Here is a 19848-nt window from a genome sequence, read left to right on the forward strand (position 1 = left end):
CTGCAAAGATATTATTAATATTATTTCTAACTATCCACAGGGGAATTTTAATTCGGGTGACATCATGTAAAAAGTAATTATTATTAGTGACATTTACTGCAGTTCACACAAATGCAAGAACAAGTTGTTAGGCCTAAATAAAAATATAGCAGACAAAACCAGGTATGCCAACCTAACCAAAATCAAGCTAACAAAGGTTTGTGGGTAATCCCTAAGTAAAAAAAACAAACTAAAAAGCAGCATGTCTCATGAAGCGCTGGAAAAAAGTAAAATAAGGGAGGGGGCTGCATTCCTGGTATAGTACCAACTGTGCTGTGTTAAAAACAGTTCCTTTAAAGAGCTAATAAAAAATCCCAGCCTCCCTGTTTTCACTCCTTGGTTCAGTTCTCTCTCTGTTTTAACTCCCCTACATTCCTAACTTCTGGTGCTTGCTAAAATATTGTTAATCACCTAATGCTGTAAAACATGTATACTAAAAGTGTCTAGTTTCTAGTTGTTAAAAAAAGGGGGTAAGTTGCTCCAGTAAATAATTTAAAATGCAATAAAACTGTCTATATAGGCTTATACTAAAATGTAAGGAGCAGGCTGGTTCTCTCAAAAAACAAGCTGCTCTCTATTGATGCATGCACTTGTCAATAAAAAGCTTTTGATCGAACCTTGCTGGTGTTGCCTGTCTCTCTCGCGGTCAAACAACAAACTTTGCCGTCTGGGTTAAAGTCCCTGACAAAATCTCTTCAAAATCACTCCTGTATTCAGGGCATTTGGAGTGCTGGAATGTTTGAATCTTCTGCTACTGGCAGTTTTACCTCAGCAGCAATGTGGCTGTTTCTTTAAGAGGAGATTCTAAAATTACACACAGCGTTTGCAATTACGCTGTTTCCAAAAACCCCTGTTACTTTCACTTTCAAACTCAGTAAACGCTGCCAGAGGAAAGCACCTTTATCAGTGTGGAACAACAGGATTCTTTCAAAAATAATAATAATACAACTTGCTAGAAAAGGCTTTGATCAAACCGCAGCTATTTTATATCCAGAAGTAGTCACTGGGCATCTGGAGAAAATGAAATAATTGATATTTTAAGGACTATCTCGACAAAGCATAAGGATTTCAGAAGCACAGACCACACCTTAAACACCATGAAATGTCTCAGAAGGATCAATCAGGTAGGTGAACTCTGGCTGCTTGACTTTATAATATTCAGGGCTTTTTCTTGGACAGATTGTTATTAACACAAAGACTTGATAATCCTATGAGAATTTGTTTTGCTCTTTATGGAAACAGTACCTCATATGTACAGTCAAAATACGTACCCTCAAACTGCATTTCAGATCAGTTTCCTAGCACTGCTGGATTTTTACAGTACATTCAATCAGTAATTTGTTTCCTCTGTTACTGTGTTTCACTCAAGAACCCTGGGCCCAATCCAGTTTTTAGTGATGTTAAAGGGAGATTTGTAACAAAGGAACTTCCTGTATTTAGAATATAGGAAGAAACATAGGGCTGCAAACTCAACGGTAATGAGTATAGTTTCCTGGCCTGCTTGTAACCAGTAGTTTTCGACCTGACTCTGGGGCTAAGTCCTTTTGATTCTGATACTTTAAAGGAAAAAAAAAAGTCCCATTTTGTCCAGAATCAATGGAATCAAATTAAAGCCTTTAGTCATTTTGAGCTCCGTGGGAATTAAGCATGTGCCTAAAATGAAGCACCCTTTGAAATATATTGCTGAATATCTTGGTATTGGTCTTCTGCATGCATGTCAAGTGATCCACAACATCCACTGAGTGATCAGTTTGTACACATTGCATTGTTATCTTGTGATAAATTAATGTTGCCTTCTATCTTTGTGGCCACAGAGCTGTAGAAGGGTGGCCAGCAGGGGTGATTTCTATGGTCCTGGGTTTAGGGAAGATTTGATGGCATAATGGCAAGAAAGACCCATGTAACAAACTGTGAGACAGGTTATTCCCTGTGTGAAAAGCCATCAGTGGGGAGAATTCAGGAGGGTAACTCTGGACATGATTAAAAAAAGGGGAATTATTTCTCATTGAAAAAAAAACTGCATGATTTTTGTTTGTTTGATTTGAAATGTCTATAGATTTTTCCTTTTTATATAAAACCAACAGCTTGAAGTCATTTGGAAAAAATGGACACACACTTTAATTTTTGGGGAGTGGGTTTTGGGACTTTCCCATTTTCTTGCTCTCACTCTCACTTTTTTTTAAAAGAAATGATGCAGAAGAAACATAATAGCAATAATAAAAATAAATCTTCATTCATTCGTCGTATGATATTCCACTCTGTGTTAAAATTCTCTATTCTGTCCTGAGCACATGATATCCCCATTGCTGGTAGTGTCTCACTCCACTCAACTCTTGGTGTTTTATAGGACAGGGATCTGTAAAAGCTACATTGAGGTTGAGTAGAATCTAGAAGTCACTGTTGTAGATTTTTAAGAATCAAGTCTGTACTTTTTCAGTTGTCTTAACAAACACTTCTTGTGCTCTTCACTCAAGGATTCAATATAAATGCCTTCATTAGTCAACTTCTGGATGGAAGTCTTTGCTTCTTCCAGTACTTTGCAATGGATAACTCTCTGGTTGATCCAAATGTAGCTTCTGTTGCTGGAAAAAGATCTACTCTGTTGTAGCAGATGCCTGGATGGCCTTGTTTAATGACCCAAGTGGTTTCAACAGTAGACTTACAAGAGAGAGAATGGCAATAGTCTTCTCTGAACTTAGTAGCAAAAGTAATCCACCAGCCTCACTACTTAGATCCATCCCATCTTGGCAGATACTTTCTAAAGCCGGTAATAACCGCTGGAGTAGTTTTAAGACAACAGGCAAGGATCGCTAATGAGAAAGCCAGAGGGTTTTCCCAGGTTGGAGTAATTTGAACTTCAGTCCCAGTGCATCATCTATATTTTTCCAAGATATTCAGTGTTTTTGGACTCTTGCTGAAAAAAAGAATATAATGAAGACATTAAATGTATAGCTTTTTTAAATGTCTTTTGAAGAGTCTGTAGCTTGTACTAGTACTAGTAACATAGATGGCCTCTGCAGTGTGTATAGGAAAGCTTAGGGTTACACTTTTCTCTGAGCGAAGATTGTACTCCACCATATCTTCCAGAGATGTTTGCAGCTCCATCAAATGCACAAGCAGCCATCTGTTTGGATCCAACTGATAAGCATTTAATTATTCATAGTATGCTCAAATGTCCCCCAGAATCCATACAGTGTCACATGCCCTAAATGCTCCAGGGAAGACACCTGTTGAGTTTTGCAAGGTCTTTTGGACCTGTTTTGGGACTGACTTGCTCCACGTTTTTCAGGAGAAGGTCAGGGAGACAATATTACCACTTGTTGTTGAGCAATTCTCACCCTTTTGCTTAAGAAGGGGTACTTTGGGGAGGTAAAGGATTGGAGATCTGTGTCTTTGTGTTGCTCCAGCTATAAACTTTTCTCAAAGGCCTTGGCAAAGAGACTGAAAACAGTGATTGGGTTGGTTATGTGCCATGACCAGATCCATTGTATCTTCAATATGTCCACTTCTAACAACCTTTGCCTATTGTGGGATTTAGTTTTGTCTAAAAAATATTTTATTTACACGTTGGTTAGTTTCCCTGGATCAGGAGACAGCTTGTGATCAATGCTGGGAGTGCTCCATGAAATGTTGGATTTGATCAGATGCAGTATTCAGAACATTATTGAAAGTTACATAGAAACGGAGAAATGCAATTAAATTGAGTGCTGCAGGGTCTTGTTTTGTTTTGCCAATAATGTATCGTCTTCATAATTTTCCATTTTCTCTGTAGCCAGGTTGCCTTAAATCATTGTGGCTGTGTTATATCAATGCATTTTATTTTTGTTATTTTATCCCCCTGTCCTGTCATTTAGATCAAGTTATACTGAGATGAAGGGTCTTTCAATCTACCACAGGTCCAGAGCCAGCTCCTCTCTACCTGATTTCATCATGTTCTTCATTACATTTTATGTTCACAAGCTGGAATCAGGTAGGAATGTCTGTAGCTTCTGCTGCTTCTTACAAGATTTATTCATTTGTATGATTTCTACAATTGTGACGGGTTCCCTCGTCAGGACCTCCTTGGGACTGTCACTTGATATGCTGAGATATCACTGAACCTAACCCTTCTGCCAGTCTGGGTACCCCTTGCCTCTGTCTTGCCAATCTAGAACCTCCAGGCCTCCTCCAGCACAGACACAGAGAAAGGACCGCACCCCTCTCCAGAATAGAGACACTGAGATCAACTCAGCTCTGGGAAGGCTCAGTTGAAAGGGACTTGCATCAGTACTCCAGTGCAGAGCCCCAGTGGAACCTGAACCCCAGATAAATTCATCTTACACCATATAAAGTTTTATACCGTATACATACATATTGTTTGCCCTCTTTCTCAAAATGAAGAGAGATATGCACAGACTGTTTGCTCCCCAGGTAACAATGACTTACACTGGGTTTATTAATAAACAAAAGTGATTTTATTAAGTGCAAAAGGTAGGATTTAAGTGATCATAAGAGGTAACAGATAGTAACTTACTTTGTTCTAAGCAAAATAAAACAAACACTCAAGGCTAAGCTTAATACACTAAGAAACTGGTTACATGTGTTATCTTACCCTCTAAGATGTTCCAATAAGCTTCTTTCACAGACTAGACTCATTTCTATTCCGGCCCAATCTGTTCAGTCTCTGTTAGTTCCAGCAGGCACCTTGGGCTGTGTCACGGAGTCACCGGGCGATGCTCTGGAACTCCTCCCCACCAAGCCAGGCAGGACTTTGGGGAGCCTCCTCTCCCTTGGAGCAGACTTGTTCAGGGCAAGAAGCTCACACAGCTTCACCTCCTGGGTCTCTCCTTGGAGGATTCAGCATCCTCTGCCCCTCCGTGCGCTTCCCACAGCGAGTCCACCCCAGCGGGGTCCTGGGGAAGCCACCGGGTTCTGCACCCCCACTTTGCAGTCAGACGTGACTCTCAGCCAGCCAGTAAAACAGAGGTTTATTCGATGACAGGAACAGGGTCTAAAACAGAGCTTGTAGGTACAGAGAACTGGACCCCTCGGCTGGGTCCATTCTGGGGGGCAGTGAGCCAGACCCCCAGGTCTGCCCTCCACCCTTGACCCCAGCCAGCTCCAGACTAACAACCCCTCCCAGCCCCTCCTCTCTGCTCAGCCCCTTTCCCGGGCCAGGAGGTCACCTGATCCCTTTGTCTCCAACACCTTCAGCTGGCACCTTTGCAGAGGAGGGGCCCAGGCCATCAGTTGCTAAGAGACAGAGTGTCAGGCATTTAGGTGCACTGGCCATTGCTCTGCCAGATACTTAAGAACTGCCATGGGGACACTGAGGCACCAACACAGTATTCAGAGAAAACATTAAGAACTTTCCCAGTTCGTCACAGGCTGTAAGCAGGGGTGTCCTCAGGATTCCCTCTTTATCCAGCCTCATACTCATTTATAGATTTGGCAAAAGGCAGGAATCCTTTGTCTTTTTCTTTAAACTTTCCCCCTGCAAAGACACGTATCTTTGCAGGGACCCGTAGACCCTGACTCTGTGGGTGCTGCGGGGCTGGAGCACCCATAGGGAAAAAAGAGCAGATGCTTCACACCCACTGGCAGCCAAACTCCCCCGACCCCGCCTCGCCTCCTCCCATCGTCCCCTACTGAGTGTGCCATGTCCCTGTTCCTGTTCCTCCCCCTCCCTCCCAGCACTTTTCCCACCACCTAACAGCTGTTTGGTGACTCTTAGGACTTTCCAGGAGGGATGGGGAGGAGCAGGGCAGAGGCTGGGGGAAGGGGTGGAATGTGGGTGGGAAGGGGGCGAGGCTTGGGTGAGAAAAGGCAGGAAGGGCAGGGATTTTGTGGAAGGGGGTAGAATTGGGGTGGGATGAGGGCCATGCAGGGGTGGGGCTATGGGGGGGAGTTGAGTACCCACAGGGCAGAGGGGAAGTCAGCACCTATGCAGAGACCTCCATTCCCCCCCACCCACACAGGCATCCCACAGACTTACAGGAAAACAAATCCATTGACATCCCATCGTTTCTTGCTTAAGAGTGATCAGGTTCCTGAAGTACCTTAATGGCCCTCACTTGGCATAACTACATTAGTAACAGTAACATCAGTTTACACTTCATATTTCGAACTTCAGACAAAAGAATGATACATGCATACAAATGGGATGAACACATTCAGGAGTTTATAACCTTTCCAAAGATATGTCACATAACTGGAAATGCTTTATTCAAACTCTGTCATGTCGTATTTATAAGCATATTTCCATAAAGAATATGGAGTGCAACATAACAACAATTACCCTATTTAACTACACTATGCAAAACTGAACAAAAATCAGCACAAATTCCCAAGCATATCAACATCCGTAAAAAATAAATGATTTGTTATGAGCTGAACGAAATCTTGTTCTGGATTGAATTGGCCTTGTTCAAATTGGTGTGTGAGTGCACTGTAAATACAGCTGTAAAAGAGAGTAACGTAGCAGCACCTAAAACAAGGCTAAATAGAGCCTGTGCAGAGACTAGGGCTATGTCCACACTACAAACTTTAGAGTGGCACAGCTGTAGCACTGCAGCTCTGCTATTGTAAAGTCTCCCCTGTAGCTGTTCTATGCAATTAAACCACCCTTAACGAGCGGTGGAGGAGACATTCTCTTGCCGACACAGTTCTGTCCACACCAGCACTTTTATCGGTGAAACTTAACGTCGGTCAGGGAGGTGACGTGCCCGACAAAAGTTTGACCGACAAAAGTGCTAGTGTAGACCACACCTGTGGGTGTGTGGAGGAGGTGGCAAAAACAGGGAGGAGGTTTTCCTCTGGGTATTGTGACCCAGTGAGTGTGGGAGTGTGAGATTTGAGAGAACAAACACACAGAATTGACAGCAGACAAGAACAGAGAAAGTGGCGGAGACAAAAAAAGCAAAGAAGCCAAGCAGGAGCCTGTGACCACAGGGTGACCCTGGAAAAAGCTACAGAGAAAACTTCTGAGTCTGTTGTTTAGAAAGGCTTGGGGGCTGTAAGCTACAAAACTGCTCCTTTTGCTTTTGGTTCTCCTGCATTTGGAGAAGCAGGACTTGGTACATTCCTTGTAAATAAAAAAGATTGCAGCAAAGAGAGTATGGTGCTCTATCAGTGTCAACTTCTAACAGGCTCCAAAATTGGACTAGCTGTGGAGGTTGAAAAGGGGTAACAATACAGTAAAATGTCTCCCCAGGCCTTCAGAATTAATAACTACACCTCGTCCATCCAGTTTCTTAATATGGCCCTCCTTGAGTGTCCTCCTCAACATGCTCATTGTCTTCTCAAAAACCTAATCAGCTTGGACTGTGCAGGTGCAGATTCCATAGCAGCCAGAGGGCAAAGGAGATCTAGTGTTTGAGACACTTCATTGGAGGTCTCCTGGCCACCTATCTATCTATCTCCCATTTTGAAACTGAGGGAGAGACAGGGGGAGAAGTATTAGCTCAAACATCCCAGCTGACTTCACAGAGTTCATGAGCAAAATACTCCCTGTGAGCATCAAGTCAAGCCAGTGGTTAACTGTCAGAAACCTTCTTCTCTTTCTCTCTATTGGTGCCAGCTGAGCAGTCTCGGACTGAAGCAGGGGTACTGTGGAAAGGCCCGTGATGAGGTCATAGAACAGAAGACTGTATCATACACAAAAGCAGGCAGAAATAAAGTAGCACAATCTGGCATCTCCTAATATTTAAGTGTTTTGTTTGGCAACCTTAGCCCCTGATTGCTTAAAGCAGGGATTCTCAAACTCGTGGTCATGACCCCTCGGGAGTTGCGAGGTTATTACATGAGGGTCATGTGCTGTCGGTCTCCACGCCAAGCCCTGCTTTGCCTCCAGCATTTATAATAGTGTTTAAATACTAGTGTTTAAAAGTTTTGTTTTTAATTTATAAGGAGGTCACACTCAGGGGCTTGCTGTGTGAAATGGGTCACCAGTACAAAAGTGTGAGAACCACTGGAGTAAAGCATTTAAGCTTATGCTTAAAGTTAAACACATGCTTAAGTTTCCTTCCTGAAGAAAGATTCTTTCCTGAATGGTACCCTAATAATGTTCTTTAACTTAGTTTCTATGTTTTTATAACATTCAAAAAACTTAAATTGTTTCAAACAGAAAGCAACAATTTGAAATGTTTGCAAATGCAAGTTAATTCTGTCTGGAGCTGCTTGTAAGGATAATGGTAGAAAGTATTTCAGCTTCCATTATAACTTATGGTTATCTAAATGCACTGTTGGTTGTAAAATTCATATGTAATTTCAGGACACATCCTAGTCAGTAACAGAGCACTGCAATAGAGGCACAGAATAGGAAATACGCACAAAGAGATTCTAATTTATGAGTGTCATTGATTAATAGGGAATATGATGTACATTTACTTTATTTGTTTTATCTTCTTTGTGCCTTTTGGCAGCTCGGTTCACAGTGATTGGACCTGATCAGCCTGTCACTGCCATTGTGGGTGAGGACACTGTGTTACCCTGTCACTTGTCCCCCAGGATAAGCGCTGAGAACATGGAGGTGAGATGGTTCCGATCTGAGTTCACTTCGTTTGTGCACCTGTATCAGCATGGAAAGGATGAGTACGAGCAGCAGATGCCAGACTATCATGAAAGGACAGAGCTTTTGAAAGCCAGCATCATGGATGGGAATGTTGCTTTGAGGATTTCGAATGTCAGACCCTCTGACGAAGGAGAGTACCGCTGTTTTGTTCAAGATGGTGTCTTTTATGAAGAAGCTGTATTGGAACTGACGGTCGAAGGTCAGTAAAATGTGTCTGTAAGGATATATCTACACTTATCTCTGGAGCAATTGATCCAGCAGGGGTTGATTTATCGTGTCTAGTGAAGACGCGATAAATCAACCGCCGAAAGCTCTCCCATCAACTCCGGTGGAGTCAAAGAGGGAGCGTCCGCAGTCGAACTACCGTAGTGAAGACACCGCAATAAGTAGCTCTAAGTAGATTGACTTTAGCGACGCTATTTTTTTAGCTGAAGTTGTGTAACTTAGACCAACTTAGCTCACTCCCGCAGTGTAGACCAGTCCTAAAAGTCCACAAAAGGACTTAGGCACCTAACTCCCCATGTCAGACACTGAAGTCCAAAATTCAGGTGCCCCTGAAATCCTCCAATTAGTCATTAAATGAGATTCTAAATTAGTCATTGGGCCAGAGAGAGTGAGAATAATCTGTAGGCCAACGATTAGACTCTGACATGTTAGAAGGTGACCCAAGATCTAATCCTCCTGCTCCAATGACTGCAAAGGATTATTTGTCCTAAGTGAAACAGCTTCAGCAGGAGAGAATGAAAGAGCCCCACATCAGAATATCCCAGAGCCCAGTGGTCAGAGCACACTCATGGGCAGTAGGAGGCCCCTGTTCACATCCTTTTCCCTCCCCATTAAGCAGACGGGGGTAGTTGAACCAGGGATCTTCCACATCTTCAGCAAGTGCTCTAAAAACTGGGATGAAAATTCTATGGGAGGTACCAGCACCAGTGCAGATTGTAGAAAGTGGCTTAGGTGACTGACTCCAGAAGAGTGTTCCAGGCTGTGGGTCACAAGCAGAGATAGGGGTCTCACAGCAGCCTGGGTTCAGGCTCTGAAATTTGGCACAGCAGACCACTAGGATACACCACTCTTATCAACATCTGTTCTGGGCTGTTTTAGGCAGCTTCTAAACAGCCAGAAGAGGAGATGATGGTGCCTAAGCCAGCCAATGCGAAATGTCAACCAGAGAGGTGTGTCCTAAGCCCCGGCCCCACACTGACGGATGGACAGCTAAGTGCAGGCTGCAGAGAGGTTCCTGTCTCAGCTGGTGATCCATGAATGGGAACCAGACACCTGAAGCCAGACAGCATAGGCGCCTAAATCATTTCTTCAGGGCTGGATTAATGCTGGGGCATTAGGGGCTGCAGCCCAGGACCTCAAGCTAAGGGGGGCCCTGCAAAAAGATCTCCATGCTGCCAAAGTCCAGATCATTTTGCAGGTGCCCTCTTAGCCCAGGGCCATGGGCTGCAGACACTAAAGCCCCTGCGTTATCCAGCCCTGCCTGGCAGAGGTGGATGCAGCTCCACGTACTGCCATATCTCCCCTATCCCCCACCCCCGGAGCTGCGAGCATTGGCTCACAACAATCAGGGAGGGAAGCTCTTTCCAAGTGCCTGCAGGAGCCTTCCCCCCATCTCCAATTGGCCAGTAACCACTTCTAATGGGAGCTACAGGAGTGGAGTCTCAGGCAAGAGCAGCATGTGGAGCCACCTGCCCCACCCTCCAGAGGCCCCAGCCAGGGACATGCCTGCAGCTTCTGGGAGCAGCGTGGGCTAGGGCAGGCAGGGAAGGTAGATGCCCTGCACCCCAGCCTCACCTTAATTACAATCAAAACAAAAGCTTTATTCAGCGAGAGTTACAACTGCATCAGGACCCACTGCACCAGCTCAAACACCACTGGGGAAAAGGGATGTGTTAGGTCTGCCACAGGTTTTGGACTTGAATTAATTCATGGAAGCCGTATGGCCTGTGTGAGCCAGGAGGTCAGACTGGATGATCACAATGGTCCTTTCTGGCCTTAAAAATCTATTGGATCTGTGAACAAAAAACCTTCAAAGCCTAGAAATCAGAAATCCAAGGGAAATTCTTTTGCATTCCTTGCCCACTTCACATCACCTACTAAGCTGCTGGTTACTCACTCCCACGCTCTGTAAGGCTTTCACTTCCATCTCTGAGGCCGCAGGACTGCAAAATGCTTAACAGGTACTTAAGTCTCATTAATGTCAAAGTTTCCCCTTTCTACGAATATCAGTTATAAAGAAAGTGTATTCAATCATTTTATTGAAAATGTAAACTTTTATATGCTAGGCTGTATATGTATATCATTTAACACTGATTTATTTTACTCTAGCTTCAGGCTCTGCACCTCAAATCTCTGTTGAGGGTTATCAGGATGGAGGGATCCGAATGGTGTGTCAGTTGTCAGGATGGTACCCAGAGCCCGAGGTGCTGTGGAGAGATCACAGTGGGCAGCCTTTATCTTCTACTAAAACAAAATCCACAGATGGACGTGGGCTCTTTGAAATAAAAAGTTCTATCATTATAACAGAAAATTCAAACCAGAATTTATCCTGTTCTATAAGGAACGCTTACTTCAACCTAGAAAAGGAACCCTCAACTTTTTATATATCAGGTGAGTTACCACCAAAACCAGATACTTATTTCTCAAACTGGAGGGGAAAAAAAGGAATAAGAAATAAAATCTAGGTTGCTAAATAATACAAAACTTAAAATATTTCCTCACCAAACACTACGTTAAGTTAAGGTTCAGAACACAATTTAGGATAAAATACATTCCAGGGATATAGTAATTATCCCAGAAACAAGCCGTTTTGACACAGGAAATTCAGAATTAAGGTTAAATTTAAAAGAAATCCAAATGTATTTCTGCATAGAAATGCACTATGGATATGACTGTAATAAAAACCAAGATGGTTGGTGTTTGAAATCCCATAGAAGAATAAACTGGTCTTTTATTTACATCTCTTTTTATAAATGTATGTTTAAGCTGAAATTAGATTTCTTTTTCTCATACAGCCATCACAGGGCAGCCTTAAGGTATATTGGGGGCCCTACTGATTGGTTGGACTTTCCACTTCCTGGTGGTCTGGTGGATCAAGGACTAGGTTTCTTGCCCCAGTGACTATGGAGAGGGAGATGTGAATGTGCTGTGATCTCTTCAACATAGAGAAAATTTGTGACTGTTGAGTCTCTGGCTCATGAGGGGTCAGAAGCAAGACAGGGACAAGAAAGTCTGGAGCCCTGGGAACAGTCATTTGAGTGTGTCACTCACTACAGGGTCCAAGTTTTAATATGAAATTTGGTTTCTCACCCTCTAGCAGACTTCATGCAGTGAAGGGTGTTGCCATAAGAACAAAATGCTGTGGGCCTGATCCAAAGCCCATTAAAGACGTTAATAGGATTTGGATCAATTTCTACACACCCATTTACCAGATCAGCTCCTATGCTAGCTGAAGTGAAGAGTATTTTAATATTTATCTGTCCTCCATTAATTATTTATTTCCACTTTTAAAACGTCAGATTTTCTTTTACTATGGAAGTTTGTTGCTGTTACAAACATTTTAATTTTACTTAAATGTAAATTGTCTGTTGATTCCCTATAATTTTTCTTCCTATGTGTTTTAACTGTAGAATTAATTTCATGGAAAGAAGGTACGTTCCCCTGAGTTGGCTCCTGGGTTGGATGATGGGTTCAGAAGCCTGGTTATCCAACAGCATGAAGACTATGCATAAGGACAACCAGAATTAAAATATAAACACACAAATGCACTATTCATTTATTTATATATAAATAAAATAAAATCCACATGCTCAGCTGTGTGCACACACACAAAACACCTTAAATGAAAATTGGATTCAAAAGTTGGTAAATACCAGAATTCAGGTTCCCTGTGTGTTCTAAGTTTGGCCCCTTTGTCCTCTATGCACTATGATACAGTTTATAATACCATGATCACATACTATTTCCCCTTGCCTCCGAAAGTTGGGATTAAACTTTCCAATGTACATTACTTTGCATTTATCAACATTAAATTTCATCTGCCATTTTGTTGACTTGTCACCCAGTTTTGAGAGATTCTTTTGTAGCTCTTCGCAGTCTGCCTGGGTCTTAACTATCTTTAGTAATTTTGTATCATCTGCAAATTTTGCCACCTCACGGTTTTATCCCTTTTTCCAGATCATTTATGAGTATGTTGAATAGGACTGGTCCCAGAATAGACCCGTGGAGTCACCACTGTTTACCTCTCTCCAATCTGAAAGCTGGTTGCACTGTCTCTTTGTCCAACCACCCTCAGATGTAACCCCACACTCCAGCTCCTTGTCAGATTTGACTCCCTTTCCTCTTGCCTGTTCCCCTACTGCTTCCCAGTCCCAGTGTTCTTGTCAGGCCTTGTTCTAGTCTGTCCCTTTGCCCTCGTTCCCCATCTGGTCTCAGTTCTCACTTTCAGTCCTCCCATTTCCCTGACTGGTTCCCAGTGTCCTTACCCAGAGTCTTGTTCCACCTCATTCCCAGTCACAGTTCTCTCTCACCAAGCACTTTGTTCCAGTCTATTCCTTTACCACCTTCTGGGTCTAACTTTTTCTTTCCTCTTAAATTCTAATCCGTCACCTTCTACCTCTGCTCTGCCTAGACACCGGCAGAATGGACACTGAGAGCACAGGAGAGACAGGCCCCTGCTGTCCATTTTAGTGCCCAACCTCACACCAGCTTGGAGCAGCAATTGCAGGGAAAGCTCAGCTTTGCCCTATTATCCTTGACCTGGAGTGTGAGGATGTCACTTGTGAAGTCTGGTCAGCAGTAGGGGCTGTGAGGGGATGGAGCAGGCTCTGTGAGGACAAAATCTTCAGAGAATTTAACTGTTAAACTCTAAGAACTCTGAGTGTGCACACATAAAAATTTTCAAAGGCTTATCAGTTAGCCAAAATTATTGGTTGGATTTTCACAGGGACAGGGCACATCCCTGACACAAAGGTCACACCCTGCTGAATATCAAGTTTCTGCTCAAAAGCCCGGGGCACAAAAGCTTCTCCTAGAAAAGGTCATCAGATGTTTATTTTATTTTTGAATGTCAAAACAATGAGTTATTCTCCAATCTCATTCTCAGAAACAGTGGAACCATTTTGGCTGATGGCTAAAGTCTGGCAAAGTAGTGAGCAACTGAAAAGAAGGTTCTATAGTGGGAAGCGTGGAGCCACCTTAATTACAGATGATGTGACCAGGCCCATTTATATATGCGGGGGGGGGGGCAATGTGGGTCATGTGAAGCCCTCGCATCAGCAGGATGTGGCCCAGGCAGGCCCCTCCTCTTTTTTCCCTGCAGCCCATGCAGCCTTCCCTCCCCCCGCATTTTTCTGGTGGTGTCTCCCAGGCCCTTTTTTCTACTGGTGTCTCTGTATGCTGGAGAGAGGAAACGGAGACGGAGAGGCTGGTAGCATGTCACATAGTATTTAATACACCATTCAATACTATCAAAAGTGTGTGAGCAGAACCTCTCTTTAAAATTGGTTTCTGCCAGTTTTTGTCTTGCAGGGAGCAATTTTTCCCACCCTTGTTTCAAACAAATCCTGATGTAATACATTTTTCTAGACTAAAAGTATACTCTGTTTGTCATTCCAAACTATAGTGTAGTGTTTCTTATTTCCAAACTAATGTGGGCTTTGTGTTTCAGATTTCTTTTTACCACGAATGTCTCCTTGGCCGGTGGTTTGCAGTGTGACTCTGGTGATTTCATTGGTGTTCATCAGCCTTACTCTTTTTCTGTTCATGTTAAGAGGTAAAGCTCTAATGGGGAAAATGCAGTGTAATCAGAATGAGATTTTCTCCTTAGAAAAGACCATTTAGACTTTTCTACATGAGAAAGTTACATAAGCGTAAGGTGTGAAATTAAATGGATTTTGTTAAACTAATGCAAACCTCTGTGCAGACACATCAATTTAAGTGGAATTTATTTCAGGTTAACTTAAACCTGTTCCTCTTCATCTTAAAATAAGCCTAACACTTGATTTCTACCAGTTTAGATTATCAATGGAGCCTGAGGGAGCTAGGGTCCCAACTCCCACTATAATTAATGTGGTTTGGGGGTTTTAAGTACCTTTGGCTTGAATGAAAATCCTTGCCTTATGAAGTTTCTGCTGTTTAATTCTGGTGTATTCAAAAGATTATTACAATATTAATGAATGGCTTTTCATTTTTGTTATGGAAGGCTCTATCTGGGGGTGCCAGTATACAGAGTCTTCCAAGTTTTTCTTTTTTTTAACTTTGTTTTAGTGTGTGAGCAAATGTTCTGTCATGGGGAAGACAGGCTGTGTTGTTAGTTTGGCGTTCTGCAAATTTTCATGAAGAGGAATCTGAACAAGTAACAGAATTTGCTCATTATCTTGATCTCAGGTTAAAGTCAATTCTTGAGATTCTCTAGGAGCCAAATACCATGGATCTACACTCCAGCTCTTAAGCAGTCTCTTCGAGGAACCCCTTCAGTCTGTCACACATCCAAAAGATCTCAGTCTTTCTTCAGAGTAGGCCTTACAGCCTCATCACCTCCTTAACTGAGCCTCTGGACTCCAGAACTCGGGTTTTCACACCAAGAGCTCTCCCCAGATAGTTTACACTTAGACAGACTCCTGAACAGAGGCTTTTATGCTCTTCAGGGACTTATGTGCCACAGCAAGTTTTTCAAGTGACACGAAACAGCCTTTTCAAAACAGAGTATGATACATTAGTCAACTGGCATCAATTCTTGGTGTTCTCTGGGAACCAATCCCTGATGCTAGGTGAAGTTCTTGAAAGAAAGGATTGCCTGTGTGCTGTTCATGACCATCTCTGTTCTAGGACAAGTCTCTGTGTAAATAAATCAAATTACATTTAGAAAGTACCCAAACTCTGTGTCACTGATTTTTCCTCCACTGGGCACCCAACCTGCAAGTCCCTGGAGAGCTGCAGTGGCTTAGTACAGCAGCATCGTTATTATTACACAAGGACTCATAATGAAAAGATTCTTTTAAATCTAGAGTCACTAAAAAAATCCCTACATAATTTTATTTATATTTTCTTTTTTAGGGAAACATCTCAACACTATCAGTAAGTTCCATTTTCTCCTGGTAGAACCAATGATATGCTCTGAAATATTTTTGAATGAATGTGACAATGTCAACTTGAAAATCATAGATAATACTAATTGCGTAACTTGTTATATTGGTAATGGGTAGGAAGCCAATATTGTACATGTGTCTTCAGGAGACAGCATGGAGTGGGTGACCGGGGGGACTGTGCACTTGATGCCCATGGCAGAAATGGCTCCATGCCAGCTCCATAAAAAGAATTTCCAAGAGGGACTGATGGCAGCCCAGGATTGAAGTGAGGATGTGGTCACCTGAGTCAGGATTCTGTGCACTGAGTCAGGATTCTGTGCACTAAGTGCCCACAGCCCTGGCACATAGGTGAGGCATGTGAGTTATAAGCGTGACCTTTCACCCAGCTCAAGGCTGGCATAAAGGCCACAGAGAGAGTTTTGGGCTGCCTTGTGCTTTCCTTATAGAGCTGCACCTGGTCAGACTCCTAATGCAGCTACACCAGTGTGAAAAGTGGCTTACACTGGTGTGGCTTGTCCTGTGTCCAATCCCTAGGATTGTACTCGTGTAAAACAATGCACAGTAGATAGGCCAATTGATCAATGATTGGGGGCCAGGCTGTGGTTGGTTCCACCCAGGAGAAGCTTTTACAGGATGTCCTTTTGTTTCTGTTTATTATTTAGGTAAACTTCAAGCAGACCTAGGTAAGGGCATTTTTGTTTTGTTTTGTTTTGTTTTGTTTTGTTTCTCTCTGTGATGCAGCCTTTTCTGTGATAATGAATCCTGCATTTGTCTGTCTTAATTCTCATCCCCATCTATGTGTTTGCTTCCAGAGTGGAGAAGATCCCTAAGTGATACAGGTAATTACAACTCAGATTTAATGAATGGGAGATCCTGCTCCTTTTCACTGCACAAAAAATGAGGAAAGTGTAGTCTAATATTGTCCCTGTTCAGAGAAGACAGAGTCCTGAGGTTCCAAGGAGGGAGAGGAAAGGACTACCAGAACATGCCCTCCTGACACATTTCTCCCATAATCCTGCTCCAAGTGAATGAGCAGATATTGTCCGTTAGGATCCCAACCCTAGTGTCAGGTAGAGGAACAAGAATGACCAGCCCCTAGAGTTCAAACCAAGGAGTCTTCTGCATCTTTTGTCTTCTCTCCTTTTTCCTCTCTCCACCAAATCCCAACTTTCTGCTGTTTTTAACCATCCTTGCCACTTTCTCCTTCATGGAGTAATTTCCAAACCCTCTTTCTCCTCTCCCCAGCCCTAACTTCTGCCTCTTGGAGAAGCTCCTTGCTTCTAAATCAAAATTCCAATTTTAAAAACTGAAATCTGGACTGATTATTCTCCTTGGCTGGCCCTGATGACTAGCTACAGAACTTTAGTTTGAGATTTATTGAAATCTTGTCATTATCTACAGAGCTCAGATATGTGGCAGGATGGAGCAGGCATCATGCTGGCATCAACAAGAGAGAGCCAAGCTCCAGGGTTTTAAAATGAAGTGAGAGGGCACATCAGGGAAAAAAATAATTGTGACCATGTGAATATGAGCTTCCCCATGATTCCAGGGTCTCTAGTCCCCATCAGGGGAAGAACAGGATGAGAAACATTTGGAGTCTGTCTCGGCTCAGCAAATCTTGCTCTGTCACCTCCCTGAAGAGTGATGCTCCCCTGCACTGTGCTGACATCTCAGACCTGCTCCCCACATCCTGGAGGAAGGAGATTCTCTGAGTCACTCTCCAGCTGGGGCAGAATCTGTGACCGACTCCATCAAACCCTCCCCCAGGGCTGAGCTCTGCCCCTAACACTCTGATTCTCTTCCTTGTTAGTGAATGTGACTCTGGATCCAGACACGGCTCATCCTGAACTCGTCCTGTCTGAGGATCGGAAAAGTGTGAGATGGGGAGACACGCGGCAGCGACTGCCCAACAACCCTGAGAGATTTGACACTGATCCCTGTGTGCTGGGCTGTGAGGGATTCACCTCGGGGAGACATTGCTGGGAGGTGGAGGTGGGAGATGCGGGAGGCTGGTCTGTGGGGGTGGCCAAAGAGTCTGTGGGGAGGAAGGGAGGGATCAGCTATAGCCCTGATGGGGGGATCTGGGCTGTGGGGTGGCGCTGGGGGGGTCAGTTCCAGGCTCTCCCCTCCCCTCTGACCCCCCTGCCCCTGAGCCGGGTCCCCAGCAGGATCCGGGTTTGTCTGGACTGTGACCGGGGGCAGGTGACATTTATCGGTGCTGGTGACGAGGCCCCGATCTTCACTTTCCCGCCGGGCTCCGTCCCTGGGGGGAGAATCCGACCCTGGTTCTGGGTGGGGCCGGGACACCCGGCTCAGCCTGTGTCCCTGAGACACACAGCAGAGAGGGGAACTGGAAATCAGCCTCTCTAGCCACACACTGTCCAGTCTCTATGACCTTGGAGGACTCCCATCTACCCAGCCTCTGGCTCCTCATCTCTATGGCCCCTGGAAGCTCCTCCCCCGCCCTCTCTGCAGCCCCAGGGATGCGAGGGGGGAAGAACCCCTGGAGCTGCAGGAGGGGCAGGGAGTGGGGGCTGGGCAGGGGGTAGCACTGACAGCCAGGTTGGGGACAGGCAAATGTGGGGGTGGCAGGGACACAGAATTAATGAATCAGGGTTTGTGGGGTTGGGGAGCAGCTGGAAGCTCCAGGGAGTGTTTTGTGCAGATCTGTGGGATTAGATCTCACTGGGGCAGCAAGAGGGAGAGGGATAAGATCGGGGAAAGAAGGGAGCAGACAAGGGGGATGATCTGTGGGAGGGAGGAGAGGAGAGTGGAAGAGACCCAGGAAAATAAACAGGGATCAGAAGTGAAGGCTAGAAAAATGGTGAGTCTTGTCCGTACTCACATACACAACAGGACAGGTCAGACTGACCCAGGTCAGCACCATCCAGGGATTAGTTTTGCTGGAATCCAGTGATATTTGTCATGAACCTGAGCTGTTTGGAGCCCCTTTTTGTGTAGATTCAAGGTGCTCAGGGTCCATGCAGTATTTAGCCCAGTGACCTCTTCTAGTGCAGGTCAGCATCTGAGTTTAACCCTTCATAGAGCAACACAGGAGTTCAGAATCCCAGTGAGAAACCTCATCTCCCTGCTGGGCTGGGTTTTTTAATCAAGGAGTCTTTCCTTCATCACTGCTCAGTGTTGCTGGCAGGGTGGCAGCCTGGTCTAGCAGTTCGGGCACTGGACTGGGCCTTCGGATACCTTGGTTGTATTCCCAGTTCTGCCATTGACCTGCTGCATGACTTTGGACAAGTCACTGCCCTCTTTGTGCCTCAGTTCCCTTCCCGGCCCTTTGTCTTGTCTACTTTGTCTGCAACGTGCTTAAGGTGGACATTGTCCCTCATTGTTTTTTATGCAAGGTCCAGATCTCATCTGGAGGCTGTGGGAGCTGCTGTGATCCAAATATAACTAATAAGTTCTATGATACAAATCAGTATCAACATCAACAGCTTGTAACTGCCCCATCTCCAGCCTGAAGGCAGCACTCTCAGAGACCAGCCTGCAGCTCTTATGATTCAAGCGTCACTGATCATGTAACAGCTTCCGTTCTGTAAAAAGCACAGGTACCAACTTTCCATTGTGTCGGTCGGGGCAGAGCGGCTTGCCCTGCCCCTACTCCACCCGTTTCCCAAGGCCCCATCCCAACTCTGACACCATTCTCCCCTGTCCCCTGAGGGTGCCTCTCCTTACTCCTCCTCCTCTCCCGCCAAAGCCCCCTGAGTTCCACAGTCAGGAGGCACGGGTAGGCACTGATCAGCAGGGCCTGCCAGCAGGACACATACGGTCAGCACCTATGGTTAAAAAAGTTCCCTTATTTCCCCAATGGAAGCTGGGTTTGACAAGGATTCAGCTTCTCAGATAAAGTCTCCCATGTCAGGTATCTTTAAAGACTATTTTTTTCCCCTTCTTGCCCTTTTGCCAGATGATTTATTTTTCAGTAGTATTTCCCACACAACAAAGACTTTGGAGAGCTGAATGATGCAGATATACGTGTAACAGGCAGCTTCCAGTGAAATTAATCTTGTAACTAAAATCCAAAGTTATTGCCCATTAAATTTGGCAGCAATTCCCTAACTTGTACTCCTGGGCAGCTTCCTTTATAGGAACCATTGTGTGAGTTCTGTGTACCTGGGATCTGTCACACACCACACGGATGGGGGTTTG

At 44.4% G+C, this 19848-nt stretch overlaps 2 protein-coding genes across 5 annotated transcripts in view; one reads left to right on the forward strand and one right to left on the reverse strand.

The window, feature by feature from the left end:
• LOC115640747 (zinc finger protein 501-like) overlaps window positions 1-19848 on the reverse strand; it is a 745273-nt gene that overhangs the window by 480463 nt on the left and 244962 nt on the right. The window lies entirely within an intron of this gene.
• On the forward strand, window positions 898-18576 carry LOC115640772 (butyrophilin subfamily 1 member A1-like). Of its 2 annotated transcripts, XM_030543759.1 has the most exons (10): window positions 898-1163; window positions 3894-4009; window positions 8442-8789; window positions 10925-11206; window positions 12226-12246; window positions 14265-14369; window positions 15653-15673; window positions 16347-16367; window positions 16497-16523; window positions 17495-18576. In XM_030543759.1, exons 2-10 carry the CDS (start codon window positions 3910-3912, stop codon window positions 18052-18054), a joined length of 1485 nt encoding a protein of 494 aa, XP_030399619.1. In that variant the 5' UTR covers window positions 898-1163; window positions 3894-3909; the 3' UTR covers window positions 18055-18576. The 2 variants fall into 2 exon arrangements, with proteins under 2 accessions (XP_030399619.1, XP_030399620.1); XM_030543760.1 differs by lacking the exon at window positions 12226-12246.

The sequence above is a fragment of the Gopherus evgoodei genome, unplaced genomic scaffold, assembly GCF_007399415.2.
Source record: "Gopherus evgoodei ecotype Sinaloan lineage unplaced genomic scaffold, rGopEvg1_v1.p scaffold_32_arrow_ctg1, whole genome shotgun sequence".
Lineage (NCBI taxonomy): Eukaryota > Metazoa > Chordata > Testudines > Testudinidae > Gopherus > Gopherus evgoodei.